Source organism: Kogia breviceps, chromosome 20, assembly GCF_026419965.1.
Source record: "Kogia breviceps isolate mKogBre1 chromosome 20, mKogBre1 haplotype 1, whole genome shotgun sequence".
NCBI lineage: Eukaryota > Metazoa > Chordata > Mammalia > Artiodactyla > Physeteridae > Kogia > Kogia breviceps.
In genome coordinates, this window is record NC_081329.1 from 27,296,602 (window position 1) to 27,310,538 (window position 13,937).

The window sequence follows — 13,937 nt, forward strand, 5'->3', positions numbered from 1 at the left end:
AATTTCAAATTATATTTTAACATATTAGTAGATCTGAAAGCAATAGTACTGTTTTGTTTTTAAAATAAATTTATTTATTTATTTATTTTTGGCTGCATTGGGTCTTTGTTGCTGCACACGGGATTTCTTTAGTTGCAGCGAGCGGGGGCTACTCCTTGTTGCGGTGCAAGGGCTTCTCATGTTGCGGAGCACGGGCTCTACCTGCGTGGGCTTCAGTAGTTGTGGCTCGAGGGCTCTAGAGCACAGGCTCAGTAGTTGTGGGGCACGGGCTCAGCTGCTCCGTGGCATGTGGGATCTTCCCGGACCAGGGCTCGAACCCGTGTCCCCTGCATTGGCAGGCGGATTCTGAACCACTGCACCACCTGGGAAGTCCGATAGTACTGTTTTTAAAATAACTTTTAGGGCTTCCCTGGTGGCACAGTGGTTCAGAATCCACCTGCCACTGCAGGGGACACGGGTTCGAGCCCTGGTCCGGGAAGATCCCACATGCCGCAGAGCAGCTGAGCCCGTGCGCCACAACTACTGAGCCTGAGCTCTAGAGCTCACGAGCCACAGCTACTGAGCCCGTGCACTGCTACTACTGAAGCCCGGGGGCCTAGAGCCCATGCTCTGCAACAAGAGAAGCCACCTCAATGAGAAGCCCGTGCACCACAACAAAGTATAGCCTCCATTAGCTGCAACTAGAGAAATCCTGCGTGCAGCAACAAAGACCCAATGCAGCCAAAAATAAATAAATAAAATAAAAATTTTAAAAAACCATAAAAAAATAACTTTTAGAAATTTAAAAAATTAAAAGAAAATTATTTTAAAGTTTAAAAGGTTTGACTTTACCTAATGCATAAACTGCCCTAGGTAAAAATGAAATAGGCTTTCACTTGCATAATTATCAAAGTAAGTCTAATATAAATGAAAATTGTTGTAATTAGTGGTACCATCACACTAACAGAGCTGACTGAGCTATAAACCCCTGTGAGACTTACATTTAGAGCTCCCGCATGGGCATGCTTCCACTACCCTCCCTCCTCACTAGCACATGGTCTTCCTTTAGAATAAGAAAGTAATAAGTAAAATTGCCTGTTACACATTTTATTCAAAAGGGCAAATGAAAGTGCTTTCTTTCCAGAAATCACATTTGTCTTAAACAACAGAAAGTGGCAGTATAAGAACTTAACAGGCATGTATCCTGTGATACTTTTTACACGTGAAGTGTTTTATCTTTTGATAAACGAAAAAAGACTTCGTAAATGATCTTAAACAATGGTTTGAAGAATCTGAGTTTTCACTCCTAATATGTTGGCAGTGTACCACATTGGTATCAAACTGATTTTCATATGATAGTACATATATCAAAAGCAGTTTAAAAAACAATTACTTTTGTGGTTTTGATTTGCATTTCCTGGATTACTAATGATGTTGAACATTTTTTCATGTCTTACTAGCCATTCGTGTATTTCTTTGGAGAAATGCCTCTTCAAGTCCTTTGCCCAATTTTGAATTGGGTTATTTGGGGGTTTTGGGGGTTTTCTTCTAAGAGTTTTATAGTTTCAGTTCTTATGTTTTAGTTTTTGATCCATTTTGAAATAATTTTTGTGTATGGTATAAGGTAAGGGGTCCAACTTCTTTTGTATGTGGATCTAATTTTCCCAGCACCATTTATTGAAAAGACTATCCTTTCCCCATTGGACAGTGTCTGCACCCTTGTTAAAAAATCATTTGACCATATATGTGAGTTTATTTCTGGGCTCTCTATTCTATTCCATTGGTTTATATGCCTTTATGCCAGTACCACACTGCTTTAATTACTGTAGCTTTGTAGTAAATTTTGAAATCAGGAAGTGTGAGTCCTCCAACTTTGTTCTACTTGTTTTTAAAGCAAATTTCCTTCTTAAATTTTCTGTTAGTTGTGTACCCAATTAGATTATATCGAACCTTTGTTGGCAGAATTCTGCTGGATTCTAGAGTTAGAAGAGAAGTCCTAAGAGTGTTTTAATACTGAGATGCATGGTCCTTCCTATCAGTAATTTATCAGGCTGCAAATCTGAATGCTTAATGGGGCCAGGCAGATTACATCAATGACTGAGTGACAGGGTTTTAGAAAAAGTGTCTGGTAGGGAACGTGGGGAACAAGGAGTATGTGCCTGATCCATGTTAACACATTCAAAACTCATTCGGAGGGCCAAAGAAAACAATGTGCAGATAATCTGACCATGAGGCTGCCAGCTGGCAAACTGTTCAAAAGCTTTACTGCAGAGTCTAAATGTGATAAATAAAATGATATTTTACATAGGGAAAAATATAAGTTATTTGTTTAAAACAGCTTGTGTAGCTTAATTTTTGCCTGTGTATGTAGGTGAGTGTGTGGTCAGGATATGTGATATATGATCCCCATCCTACTGAGACAAGGTGGCAGAAGGCAATGGTAAAGGGCAAGGACTCTGGGGTCAAGCTCTGCCTCCTGGGCCTGAACCCCAGTTTCACCATGTCTGTCTTTGTGACTTTGGGCAAGGCTGGAAACCAAACTCTGTAATCCTCAGTTTCACATTCTGTAAAATGGAAATAATAATAGTATCCATCTCATAATGTAGTGAGGAGCAAATGAGATAAGAAGATAAAACACTTAGTACTAAGAGCACCTGGCATTTAGAAAGTATTTGGTTAAAAAAAAAAGTTATTGTTCTAATGGAATTTAGAATATACAAAGGATTTTTGGAGGCCTACAAGTAAAAAAGAATAAAATAAGTTATCTATGAGAATCCAAATAATGGGAGGAAAGGAGTAGGAAAATAATAAGGTATCAAAGGTAAGGTCAGCATATCGTAAATACTTGACATCCAATTGGCTCATAGATCCTCACAGCAAAACTAAAACAAAACCCACAAAAACATGTGAACATGGTTCCTAGAAGCACTACCAGGCCATCTCCAGGTGACTTTTCACTTACCTTATTGGTACAAATTAAACAATTCTATTTTCTGCTTTCCATGACTTAACTAGAATCATGGCTACACAGAGAAAGAAATATAAACATATATATTTCTTTCTCTGTAAGTTACTTTGACAGGTGGCAGTCTATACATGGGGTACAAGAAATAAATGGTGACTCCAAAACCCCCATGTTTTAAAAACAACTTCTGATAGTTCCATCTTTTCCACTAAAAATACAGTCCCCGTGGTTATAGTCTGTGATGGATGCTTATTCTGGTCTATAAAGTCAAGGGATTTTAAACCAATTTATTGAGCACAAAAATCTCAAACCCACCTGAAAAATAATGCACTCTACAGACTTTGAATAGCTCTGTAGATAAAACATAAATACATCTCGACGATTTGCCAGGTTTTACAGTAAAGGCACTAGGTGGGAGGAAATCTGACAATAATATTACGAACCGCTCTTTTGATCTCAGGAAGCCTAATCACTGGATGGTCTTAATTTGTTGGAATAGCTATGGGAGAGGAGATACGAGCTACATAAACATGGTAAGAGAGTGTGATGTCATGGGAGATGCGGGCACTGCACGTTCTCCACCCTCACCCCCATCTTCTCACATCTACCAGGACGCTCACCAGTTTTACATTCGACGCAGATGAACTTTCCATCAGGGTATGATGTCAATCCCAGGCACTCCAGGTGAAAGTGTTTGCAGCACTCTCCCTCACAAGGAATCAGAGAATCCCCAGAGCTTTCACAGATCTGTAACATGGCAAAAAAAAAAAAAACCCAGCTGTTCTCAAACTGTAGCAGGCATCAGGACCACTGTGGGGTCTGTTAAGACACAGATTACTGGCTCCACAGTTTCTGATGCGGTGGGTCTCGGGTGGGGCTCGAGAATTTGCATTTCCAATGAGCCTCCTGACAATGCCAATGCTGCTGGTCCTTGGCCCTTACTTTTAGAACCATTGAACCAGATAACTATTTCCAGACCCAATATGTATAAAGTTTAAAAGTCATACTTGATCTTTTATGATTCCTTCTTTGGAATCTGAATACTTTAACTTTTCTTCACAGTGCAAGGCAGTATTTTTCAAAAAGAGTAAATATACATGAAAAACTTTAACACCGACTTCGATTTAAGAAGATGTTTTTGAAGTCATCCACCTGCCATTTACTTCCAATTAATAAGGGAGTATCGCAATGAAGACTGTCACTTACATGTGAATAATAAGTATTCCAACTCCGAAAGGGAAGAAAAGAGCCAGAAGTGGCTTTTAGATCTGTAGCTTGAAAGTAGTACCATAACTTAGAAAGATACTCCCCTCACCAACAGGAGGGAAGCGTATCACCGGCAGGGTATCGCAGCCTTTGTTTCAAGCTGCAGGACAGGCTGCCTGCCTACCTGACATACAGTGTCCTTTCTACTCATTGCAGTGCCTCTTCTTGACAAACTTGAATCCACGGACTGCACGTCAGAAACATCTGCATCTGCAGTAGCTGAAGGGCTATCGACTTGCTTTCCAAAGCCTACCTACATGGAAAACAGAACACGTTTTTAAGAAAAACAAAAGTTTACTCAAAAGTAGGTGCTACTAAAATCATAGTAAGACTTGCTCAAAGAAACCTTCACACAACCTGTTCCTCCTTTCTTTCTAAAACCCCAATGTCTGGTGTTTTGAGAGAAACTTGTTACAATTAAAAAACTACACTCCTGTTATGTTAAGAGATCAGCAAAATTAAGAGACCTGTAAGTTACAAAATGACCAAAATGATTTCTTTACTATCAGCATTTTTAAAAAAATTCCCTGTTCTCGCCGAAAAAAGTCAGGCAAAAGCATTACTTGGTTGCCTGGTTTGGCAAAGCGAAACAACACTGCGCCCAGGCCCTGGGACATATTTACCTGCAGGTCACTCAGTCCTCTGGAATCGGAGTCAGACGTGTCTCTGTACGTGGAACTAGCCATTTCTACATCAGTTGAGGCGCGGCTCCTTTTCTTTAGAGGTTTACAGGAATCTGAAATCTCGCTGGCACCTTAATACAACACACCGAAATTAATCCTAAAATAGTACTTAAAGTTTGTTGTTTTAATTTTTTTGTGGGAGAATATTTTCTTTCCCCAAACTCATCAGTAGTGTGAAAAAAAGCATAGCTCTCTTTGTAACACTGAAGTCACGAGTCAAAACTTCATAAGCTTCTGACCTTCCTGATGGTGAGTGATGTAATTTACAACCGCTCTATTAAAACACTTAATTCCGTGCTCCTGCTCTAAAGCTATTTTCGGGCAACAGAGCCCAAGTTCCAACCTAAAAACCAATTCTATCAAAACTGTAGGACAGCTGATCGATTTGGAGCAATCCAAAGAACCATTCAATTTGGAGGGGGAAGACATAAAACCCAACACACTGTGTAGCTTACAAATATGGTCGCAGAGACACCTCCATCTTGTTTTTATTAGGGATGTGACAAATCTTTGATTTGTATTCGATTCGTACACGGATAGTGCCATTTTCCCCCGAATTTTGCAATTCAGTTGATTATTGCCCCCCAGATAAATCCTGGATGTTCACAATTGTTCATCTGAGACTTCCTGGGTGAAGGGCATTTACTGTGACCATTACAAGTGCTGCAGCACAGCTACATACGTCATGCCATCTAGGAGGCACAGTGCTGAGGGCTGTAAACAGACAATGTTCAAGTGCGGCCAAATCACGAAGAGCTGGATGAGAGGCCTCTGTGTGGACTTGGTGAGGGAAGGAATAAATATGAAAAAAAAAAAAAAAAAAAAAAAAAAAAAAAAAGGCAGAGAATAGTGTGGAATTTTTTTTTTTTAAAACGGTGTGTAATACAAATCCAGCCAAAACAATAGTGCAAAAAGTTACAAAGCAACAATCTCTTGGGCTAATGCAGTATAGGCTATACAGAAACAGCCACGATGAAATGTGCAGATCAGGCACGGTGAATACCAAGGAACCAAGGAGACGGTTAATATTTCAACCCACAGTTTTTGTTTTGGATTTTTTTTTTTTCCCCCAAAATTTCCATACAACAAACAGACATCTAGATCAGCCCAGCAAGCTATGGTGGAAGTGTGCAGTCCAGAAGAGACCATGGAGAAACAGGTCTCCCAAGGCCATGAAGATCCGCAAAGGCTGAACGGGAGCAGCACTTGGTGTGTGGCCACGGTCTGTGGAGGAGGATGTGCACCTCGTTGGACTGCTCAGGTTACTGGAAACCTCGTTATCACATCCCATCCTACAAGGTTTTCACTGAATGTTTCCTTACATCTACAAATGAGGGTGCCTGCCCGTGTTAACGCTGATTAAAAAACACAAGTACACAAATCTATCTCCTTCATTGCTGGTGTATGGACCCAGAACACCACCACAAAATATTTCCTTGGCCTAAAAGATCACTGGATTAACAAGGAGTTTTAACAGAGGAACAGGAGTGCTGTACTGAGAGGCTTTCGAAGGGAAACACAGGTACCGCCATTTCCGATGAGTTTCTGAAAATGCTAGAAAAAGGACAGGCTGCCAAAGGCAGCCACCACGCTGTTCTCCATGATAACGGCACTAATGTTAAAAAAAATAAGAGCTTTTAATGATTGTAATGTATACAGTTTGGGCTGTTTGGCAAAACCCTGCAGATGTGCATTAATGACGCTTTATTAAAAAAAAAAAAAAAAAAAAAAAAACCAAAAAAACCCAAAAACAGTCCATGTTGAAATTGATCAGTGTAAGTTAAACGGTGGTTTTTTTAGGCTGGACCCATGATTTAAGCTGTACCCATCCAGCTCAGACAAAAAAAAAAAAAAGAAAAAAAAAAGAAAAGAAAAAAAAAATCATTTGAATGTTAAAGCAATTGTTCAGAGTCTTGAAAAAGAAACCAGGCAGGAAAATGCCAATAATGATGATTGGCAAAATCAAAATTGAAAACAAAGAAACTGTTTATCGAGCCGCCGACAAAGAAATCTTGCATGGAGACTACAAGTCTGGAGTTTCTGGGATGAAATTGTACAGGAATCTCAGTCCACAGTTTCCTCACTCGCTGCGGAGACGGAGCTGTCACTGAATCTGACAGAGCCCTGCACTCCCCGGTCCGCCGACCCTGTGGAATGGTGGAAACACAACGCAATCAGGCCTCCTAATCTCGCAGCGATCGCGATGTCTTTTCTTGGAGCTCCGCCAAGCAGTGTTCCCTCCGAGAGGCTGTTCAGTTCTGCTGAGGATCTCCACGGAGACCATCGCTGCAGACTTCTCCCCGAGAATGCAGAGAGGCTGGTGTTTTTTTTTTTTATTTTTATTTTTTAAATAATGCAATTTGCCCAGAGTAAACTACAGGTATTAAATACAGTCTGATCTCACCAAAAACGCACGAATCATGCTATGGAGTTTGTACTGTAGTCAAATTGCACACAGAAAAGTACAGACTTAAGTTTAAGGTTTCTTAAACTTTGTGCATATCTCAAATAGATTCTGCATAAGGTCATCAAATAATGGCCATAAATATGCTACGAATCATTTTAATCTACAAAAAGATTTTACAGCACTGTAAAAATAAACGTGGCAAGATTTTTTTTTTTTTCAATCAGGTTGTCTTGTCTGATTTGTCATAGTCCATGTTTGACCACTATTGACATAGCTACTATTCGGTATTCAGTCGAATACCAAAAAAAGTGGATTCGTCACATCCCTAGTTTATAAACCAGTGAAACCCCAGAATCTTATGGAGAAAAGTTGGAAACAGTATCAAGCCTACGTGGTGTTCTCCAATTTACCAAAACAAATAAGACTTTTCACATGGAGGCACAGAGTAAGATCAATTCTAAAAGACACACACGCACGCATGCGCGCACACACACACAAACAGGGGAGTACTTCAATTTCACACAAATTATCGACTGAAGAGCGACAAGTGATTTACAGAGACACACAAAAATACATGAAGTACAAATAATTCTTTAAAATTGGTTTTAATCAAGGAAATGCAGAGCAACATTATAGTAACTCACCTTTTTGTAATCCAGTCTTCACTGTAGCCTGAGGAACTGTTTCAACCTGTTTGGACAGAAAAATACAGCATTAATGGGGAATTTTTTTCACTTAATTAACAGAGAGAAAAAAAATAACACTTCGATCAATCTAAGTAACGATGAGCGATTAATGTATCTGAAATCTGGACTCGGTCCCATATTCTGGTGAAGTTCTCTGTCTCAGAGTCAGGGAGGGTTTAAATCCTAGCTGCCTGTGCTGGATGCCAAGTGACAACACACAGCCACATGCTTTTGAGCAACGACCTTTCCCACCATTCCCTTGGTATATGAAAAGAACACAAATACTTTCCTCAGTGTCTGGGAGGCAGGAGAGGGGTTGTTTCTGCAACCAGCCCCAATGTTGCTATAAACCCCTCCCACCCCAAAGACGTCAGGATAAATTTTTACTTACTATGATACTCAGGTTAATGTAACTCACGCCACTTTAAGACCCTTCCGCGCCTGCACTCACATCTAAGTTGCTGGGAATCAGGACCCTCTCTGTAGAGAGTGCTACAGGGCTCCATACAGCTGGAAGCTCAATACTTTTGCTGCTAGTACAAACTTAAGAAAATAAGTTTGTGATATTGCAAAAGCACTTTCTTGAGTGTCTTATGAACAGTGTCTTGATCCTACATTAGGAGAGCGAGATCAGAAGTTATTCTGCCAATGTTTATGTAAAACACGTGGTAATTTTGAGGATTCAACCACTGGAATTAAAGGAAGGATGCCGTTTGGAGGAGTTCCTGCTTAAGCTATGAACTGGATTTTATGTTTCTCTGAGATGTGGTGAAATATGCATGTTGCAACACATTTTGTAAATATTTAAGGATTATTCTAAGCTTTTTAAAAAAATTTTTATTTTTTTTACAAGTAAAAAAAACATACAACAGAAGTGCTTTTATAAGATACAATTAGTAATACAAATATAAAATCTTCTAAACAATCACTGGTATTGTTTTTCTACTAACTATAAACACAGTGGCATTAACAATCCATCCCATTTTTTGTACTCATTCTCCTTGTTAATTTTAGACTGACTGGTCACAGACTGAATTTGGGAACCAGCTGGCAAAATCACAACTTCATTTTGGGAAGGAATACTGGAGATCTGCAAGAGGTTAGAAAGATTTTTTGGAATATAATTTCCTAAGTATGAAATCTAATTATGATAAATGAATGACAAATTAGTATATTATTTAAATTTTTGTTAACTACTTCTTGGAAAATTGTTTTACATGTCTGATGATACCATACAGTACCCACAAAATCACCTCTTAGGTTTGGAAGTTTAAAATTCTCAAGGAAATAATTTAAATAGAAAACTTCACATTCTTCCATATTTAAGTGGTTTTAAAAATATAAAGCTTATTGGAACTAATACTAGTCACAGTTCTTTTTGTTTAGTAGCAGCTGTCTGGGTATAAAACTGGATATTCTTTCACTTTAACAAATTAAGAAAAATTTTGACTGTGAATTTAAGTTAAAGGAGTTAACGATTTCCAAAAATTTCTTTGAAAAGGTAATTTAATATGCCTATTGCTGTATAGATTACACTGGCTGAATACCCTTCAGTCAAAATGCCCCTCCTTTTTTGTACATAAATAGTGTAGAACCCAGTAACAGCTGAGTGCCATTCAACTGGGAAAATAACATTCCAAAAAATCTGTGATACCAACAGAAGAACCAGATCATCTATGATTATCTGTTTCTTAAATAAAACTCTTATAGTTAAATTAATTTGGTCTGTTTAAAAAATAAAAATAATATATACCAGCAGCTTAAACCAAAAATTAAAATTAAAAAAAAAAAGGGGAACTCAATGATGGTTCCAAATAAAAATCACAAAAACATGAAATCATATTGCTCGCAACTGAAATGTCAAAATCAATGTGAGGAATTCTTTAAAAGTCTTGTACCACTGGCTTCCCATCTCCCGAAGTCTGACTGTTTTCTGTGAAAATGCTTGAAGCAGCATCACAGGGATGGTTGTATTAGGACTGGGCACTGGGTTCACCAGGACAGAAGCATTAGGTAGTCCGGAAAGGAAAGCCAGTGCTGGGGGAGTCTCTCTTTCTTTTAAGACACCAGCATAAGCCACAACACTCACAAATACGACGGTTAACCCTCTACATGTGGGAAGCCAACCTGCTCCTTTTTGATCTTCTTCTTTGGCACGACCTCAGTGGATTTCTCTGATTCGGAACGGGTTCTAATGGATCTTCTCTGTTGCTTCTTTTCTACTGAGCCTAAAAGATAATTCAAACGAACAGACAATAAACCTCACTTGAGTAACTGACATTCTAGTAACTAAGATCTGACCAAATTCCTTCCTTTTCTTATCCATTACTTTCGGTCTTTTAACTATAACTCATTAAAAAACTATTAAACACTTGGGAGTACATAAAAAAATTGTATAGATCAAATTGTAAAAGCTGATGGGTTGAGACTAGGAGTCATAACGCACTCTGAAATATACAGATAAAGAGGGACTGGATTTTTAAAAATTGTAAAGTCAAACCAAAACAGCAGATAAACACATTTAGGTAATAGTAATTGAAGGGATGAAGGGACTGAGGGGATGGATGAAAATGATTTTACTCTCAGTTGACATTAGGAAGTAACGGTGCAAAATTCAATCTGTACTATGTATTTTGCATTTTAACAAATAAATTAATTCTACATGTAAAATGCTTAACAGTGCTAGGTGCTGGTTTTGCTATTGTTATATCATTAACAACCAAAGGGAAAAAAGCAGGAAAGGCACAAAAATGGGACTAAAACGGAATCATTAATTTGACTATCAAGGGACTTATATAATTTAGAAATAATTAGTCATGGAAAACTAGGTGAAACAAATTATCAAGCTATTTAATATTAAACGGTGAAAAAAAAGAAACTATGAAGATTTTTTTTTTTTTTTTTTTTTTTTTTGCGGTACGCGGGCCTCTCCCTGTTGTGGCCTCTCAGGTTGTGGAGCACAGGCTCCGGACGCGCAGGCTCAGCAGCCATGGCTCACGGGCCCAGCCGCTCCGCGGCACGTGGGATCCTCCCGGACCGGGGCACGAACCCGCGTCCCCCGCATCGGCAGGCGGACTCTCAACCACTGCGCCACCAGGGAAGCCCTATGAAGATTTTTAAACAGTAAAATTCTTTGAAAGAAAACTCACATGGACCCCATTTTGGAAAGGATAAAACTTAAGACTGAAGGCCGCAGTGTGAAGAAACACTGAGTCAGGAATGAATCACAGAATGGTTCAGTCTGTGACCCAAAGAAGGAACGATACCTTCAGCGCAGCTGTTCTCCATCTTTTCAGCGCTTGGACCACCTAAACGGTCCTTGCTAGATAATAACCACCTTGCAGAAGCTACCTCCATGAAGTGTTCCATATCACCTGTATATTTTCTGGTTTCATTGTTCTTGTCTATGTGGAAAGGGCTTTCCTCACCTTTGTTCAAAGCCAAAACAAAGAAGGATCCCACTCCTTTTGGGGGGGGAAGGAGTAGGTAGTTTGATGATCATGTATTGTTTCTGAGCTGTGCTTAATTAATTTCTAGCAGAGAAGTCACAAAATGAAGGTGTCCTTTACTCTCACTCTTCTCCTTACAGTGATGAAAATGTTAACTAAGACAACAGGTACCCTCCCCTCACAGACACCTGAGTGTTCCAGAGACGCACAGCTCAGTATAGTCATCAACATTCAAGACCTACCAGGGAAGAGGAAAATGAAAATGGAACTGCGAAAAACAAACAAACAACCGTGTTTTGAGAATGACAACAAAACTGTTCCAGCAAGGGCAAATGATATTTGCTCTAAACATAAGGCAATGTGGTGACTCCTTAAAATTATTCTGAGGGCTTCCCCGGTGCCGCAGTGGTTGAGAGTCCGCCTGCAGATGCAGGGGACGCGGGTTCGTGCCCCGGTCCGGGAAGATCCCACGTGCCGCGGAGCGGCTGGGCCCGTGAGCCGTGGCCGCTGAGCCGGCGCGTCCGGAGCCTGTGCTCCGCAACGGGAGAGGCCACGACAGTGAGAGGCCCGCGTACCGAAAAAAAAAAAAAAAAAAAAAAATTATTCTGAAAGCTACCTGAAGAACATATACATTCTACTACATTTAAAGACACTAAAAAGTATTACGTTTATGTTCTAAGAGAGGAGAAGTGAGCATCTCTGGATTTGGAAAATAGCTTAGAAATCTGCTAGAAATGCAGATACAACTCCTCAAACCATAGAAATGTAGCAGTGTCACACATCCTATGTAGCACCTAAATTTACTAAGAAAAGGCTGGAGAATTCTCCATGAGTAGTTAACACAAAATGAGATAATGGTGCAATTGGTTTCTGAAGGGAGATCGGGTCTCTTTTCTGACTTTTCAACTACTGAAGTTATTTTCACAAGGAACAAAATGGTCATGTAAAAAGATAAAATATGCTTATCAACTACAGCTGGTAACCAAATTTAAACCAAGGTCAAAGCTTTAGAGCGCTCATCCCTAAATTAAGGCTGCAACATTAATTTACAATCTCATTACACTATGTCTGCCTGAGCAAGGAACAGGGCTTTTTCTTGATATAAATTATAACTTTCCACCTTTAGCTTTCACTAGAGGAAAAAAAAAAAAAAAAAAGAAGGAAAAGAAGAAAATTCATAGCAGAACTTAAATTGAAATGAAAAGACTACATGAAGATAAAATGTTCAGTAGCTGAGGGGCAGAAAAAACAATCTCCATTAAAAGTTTAATATTTAAGATCAATCTAATATCCTATGAAGAATTTACTTTCTCCCTAGTTCGGAGAATGCAGATGTTTAAATAATGATCCTCCTAGTCTAAATATCACACTTACACTCGGACAAATTACTAACGGTTTAGTGTAAAGAAAGATGGCAAAACTGACAGACCTAACTACAGAGCACTGAGGCCAAGAGTCTTGTGGTATCAAAGAAGGTAACAAACATTTTCAATTATGGCTAATTAATGCAAAATCTTCTAAGTCCATTATTCATTGCCTCATTATAATTTCATTTTTTATACAGTATTTTCAAGTGATACAAGTTCTGGTTCTGGACTTTGCTACTCCCTCCTTACTCTACTGCAGCTTCCTTTCCCAACTCATTGTTGAATAAAGGCATTCTATCTACTATGCCCTGTCCCATACATGGCAACACCTCTCCCCATCCTGCAGCCCTTTCTTGAAAATAAAGGGCTGCAAGTTCTTTCCTGAATAATGAACTTTCCTGAATAATGATTGTTTGCATTTAGCTTTTATAATAAGAAGACTCTTACTCAAAATTTCCCTTACAAAAAATACTCAATTACAGGTTTGCCTGAGTTACTACTGATCCAAGATTACTACCTTGGGTCTTAAGACTTTAATCCTTCTAGAAAAGTATTTGGTCACTTCTTAGATTCCAAAAAAAATTTTTAAAGAACAAATTGAAACAAACTCCTTCCTCCTCTAAGATTTCAAATGACCAAGTTAGTTGGTATCTAACTCTTTTCTTGACAGCTGTATGCAGCAGTAATACTGTTATATAAACCAAACCCACCAGACACTCAATTAAGCTTCTATAAGATCCTTAGTAAGTCAGTCTCTTAATAAAAATTACTTTGCCTATTCCAAAGGCACGATCTTACTAAATACAGGCATTTCTTCTTTGAGCGACAATAATGTAGCTTGATTTTCAACCCATGGTATCTGTTAATCAGAGAAGATTTTATAAGAGAGCTAGGCCCGAGCCCCTCAACTGCTGACATCTAGCACACCTAAGAATAATGGAAAGAGTGTGGGCATCTACCAATTTGTGTCCAATAGGGGATGAAGGAGGAAACAGTAAGAATGTGTTAATACTGCTGGAAAATTAAAGCTGTTATTCTCATACGGAGAGAGCATCAAATGGTGCTTCTAGTCAGATATGTACAGACTGTACAACTATAATCTTTTCATTATAGAAGCCTACTATTTAAGTTCCTG

At 39.0% G+C, this 13,937-nt stretch overlaps 1 protein-coding gene across 9 annotated transcripts in view; it reads right to left on the bottom strand.

Moving 5' to 3' along the window:
* Window positions 1-13,937, bottom strand: part of NSD3 (nuclear receptor binding SET domain protein 3) — a 104,769-nt gene that overhangs the window by 32,051 nt on the left and 58,781 nt on the right. For 4 of the 9 annotated variants that reach the window (XM_067022576.1, XM_067022575.1, XM_067022574.1 and 1 more), the window contains exons 8-13: window positions 10,114-10,214; window positions 7,945-7,990; window positions 6,978-7,040; window positions 4,834-4,964; window positions 4,335-4,463; window positions 3,565-3,691 (exon numbers count right to left, since the gene is read on the bottom strand). In XM_067022576.1, coding sequence (XP_066878677.1) covers window positions 3,565-3,691; window positions 4,335-4,463; window positions 4,834-4,964; window positions 6,978-7,040; window positions 7,945-7,990; window positions 10,114-10,214 — 597 coding nt within the window. Of the gene's footprint in view, window positions 1-3,564; window positions 3,692-4,334; window positions 4,464-4,833; window positions 4,965-6,872; window positions 7,041-7,944; window positions 7,991-10,113; window positions 10,215-13,937 lie in introns of those variants that run through there. The other 5 variants (XM_059049208.2, XM_059049207.2, XM_059049205.2 and 2 more) reach the window with 2 other exon arrangements.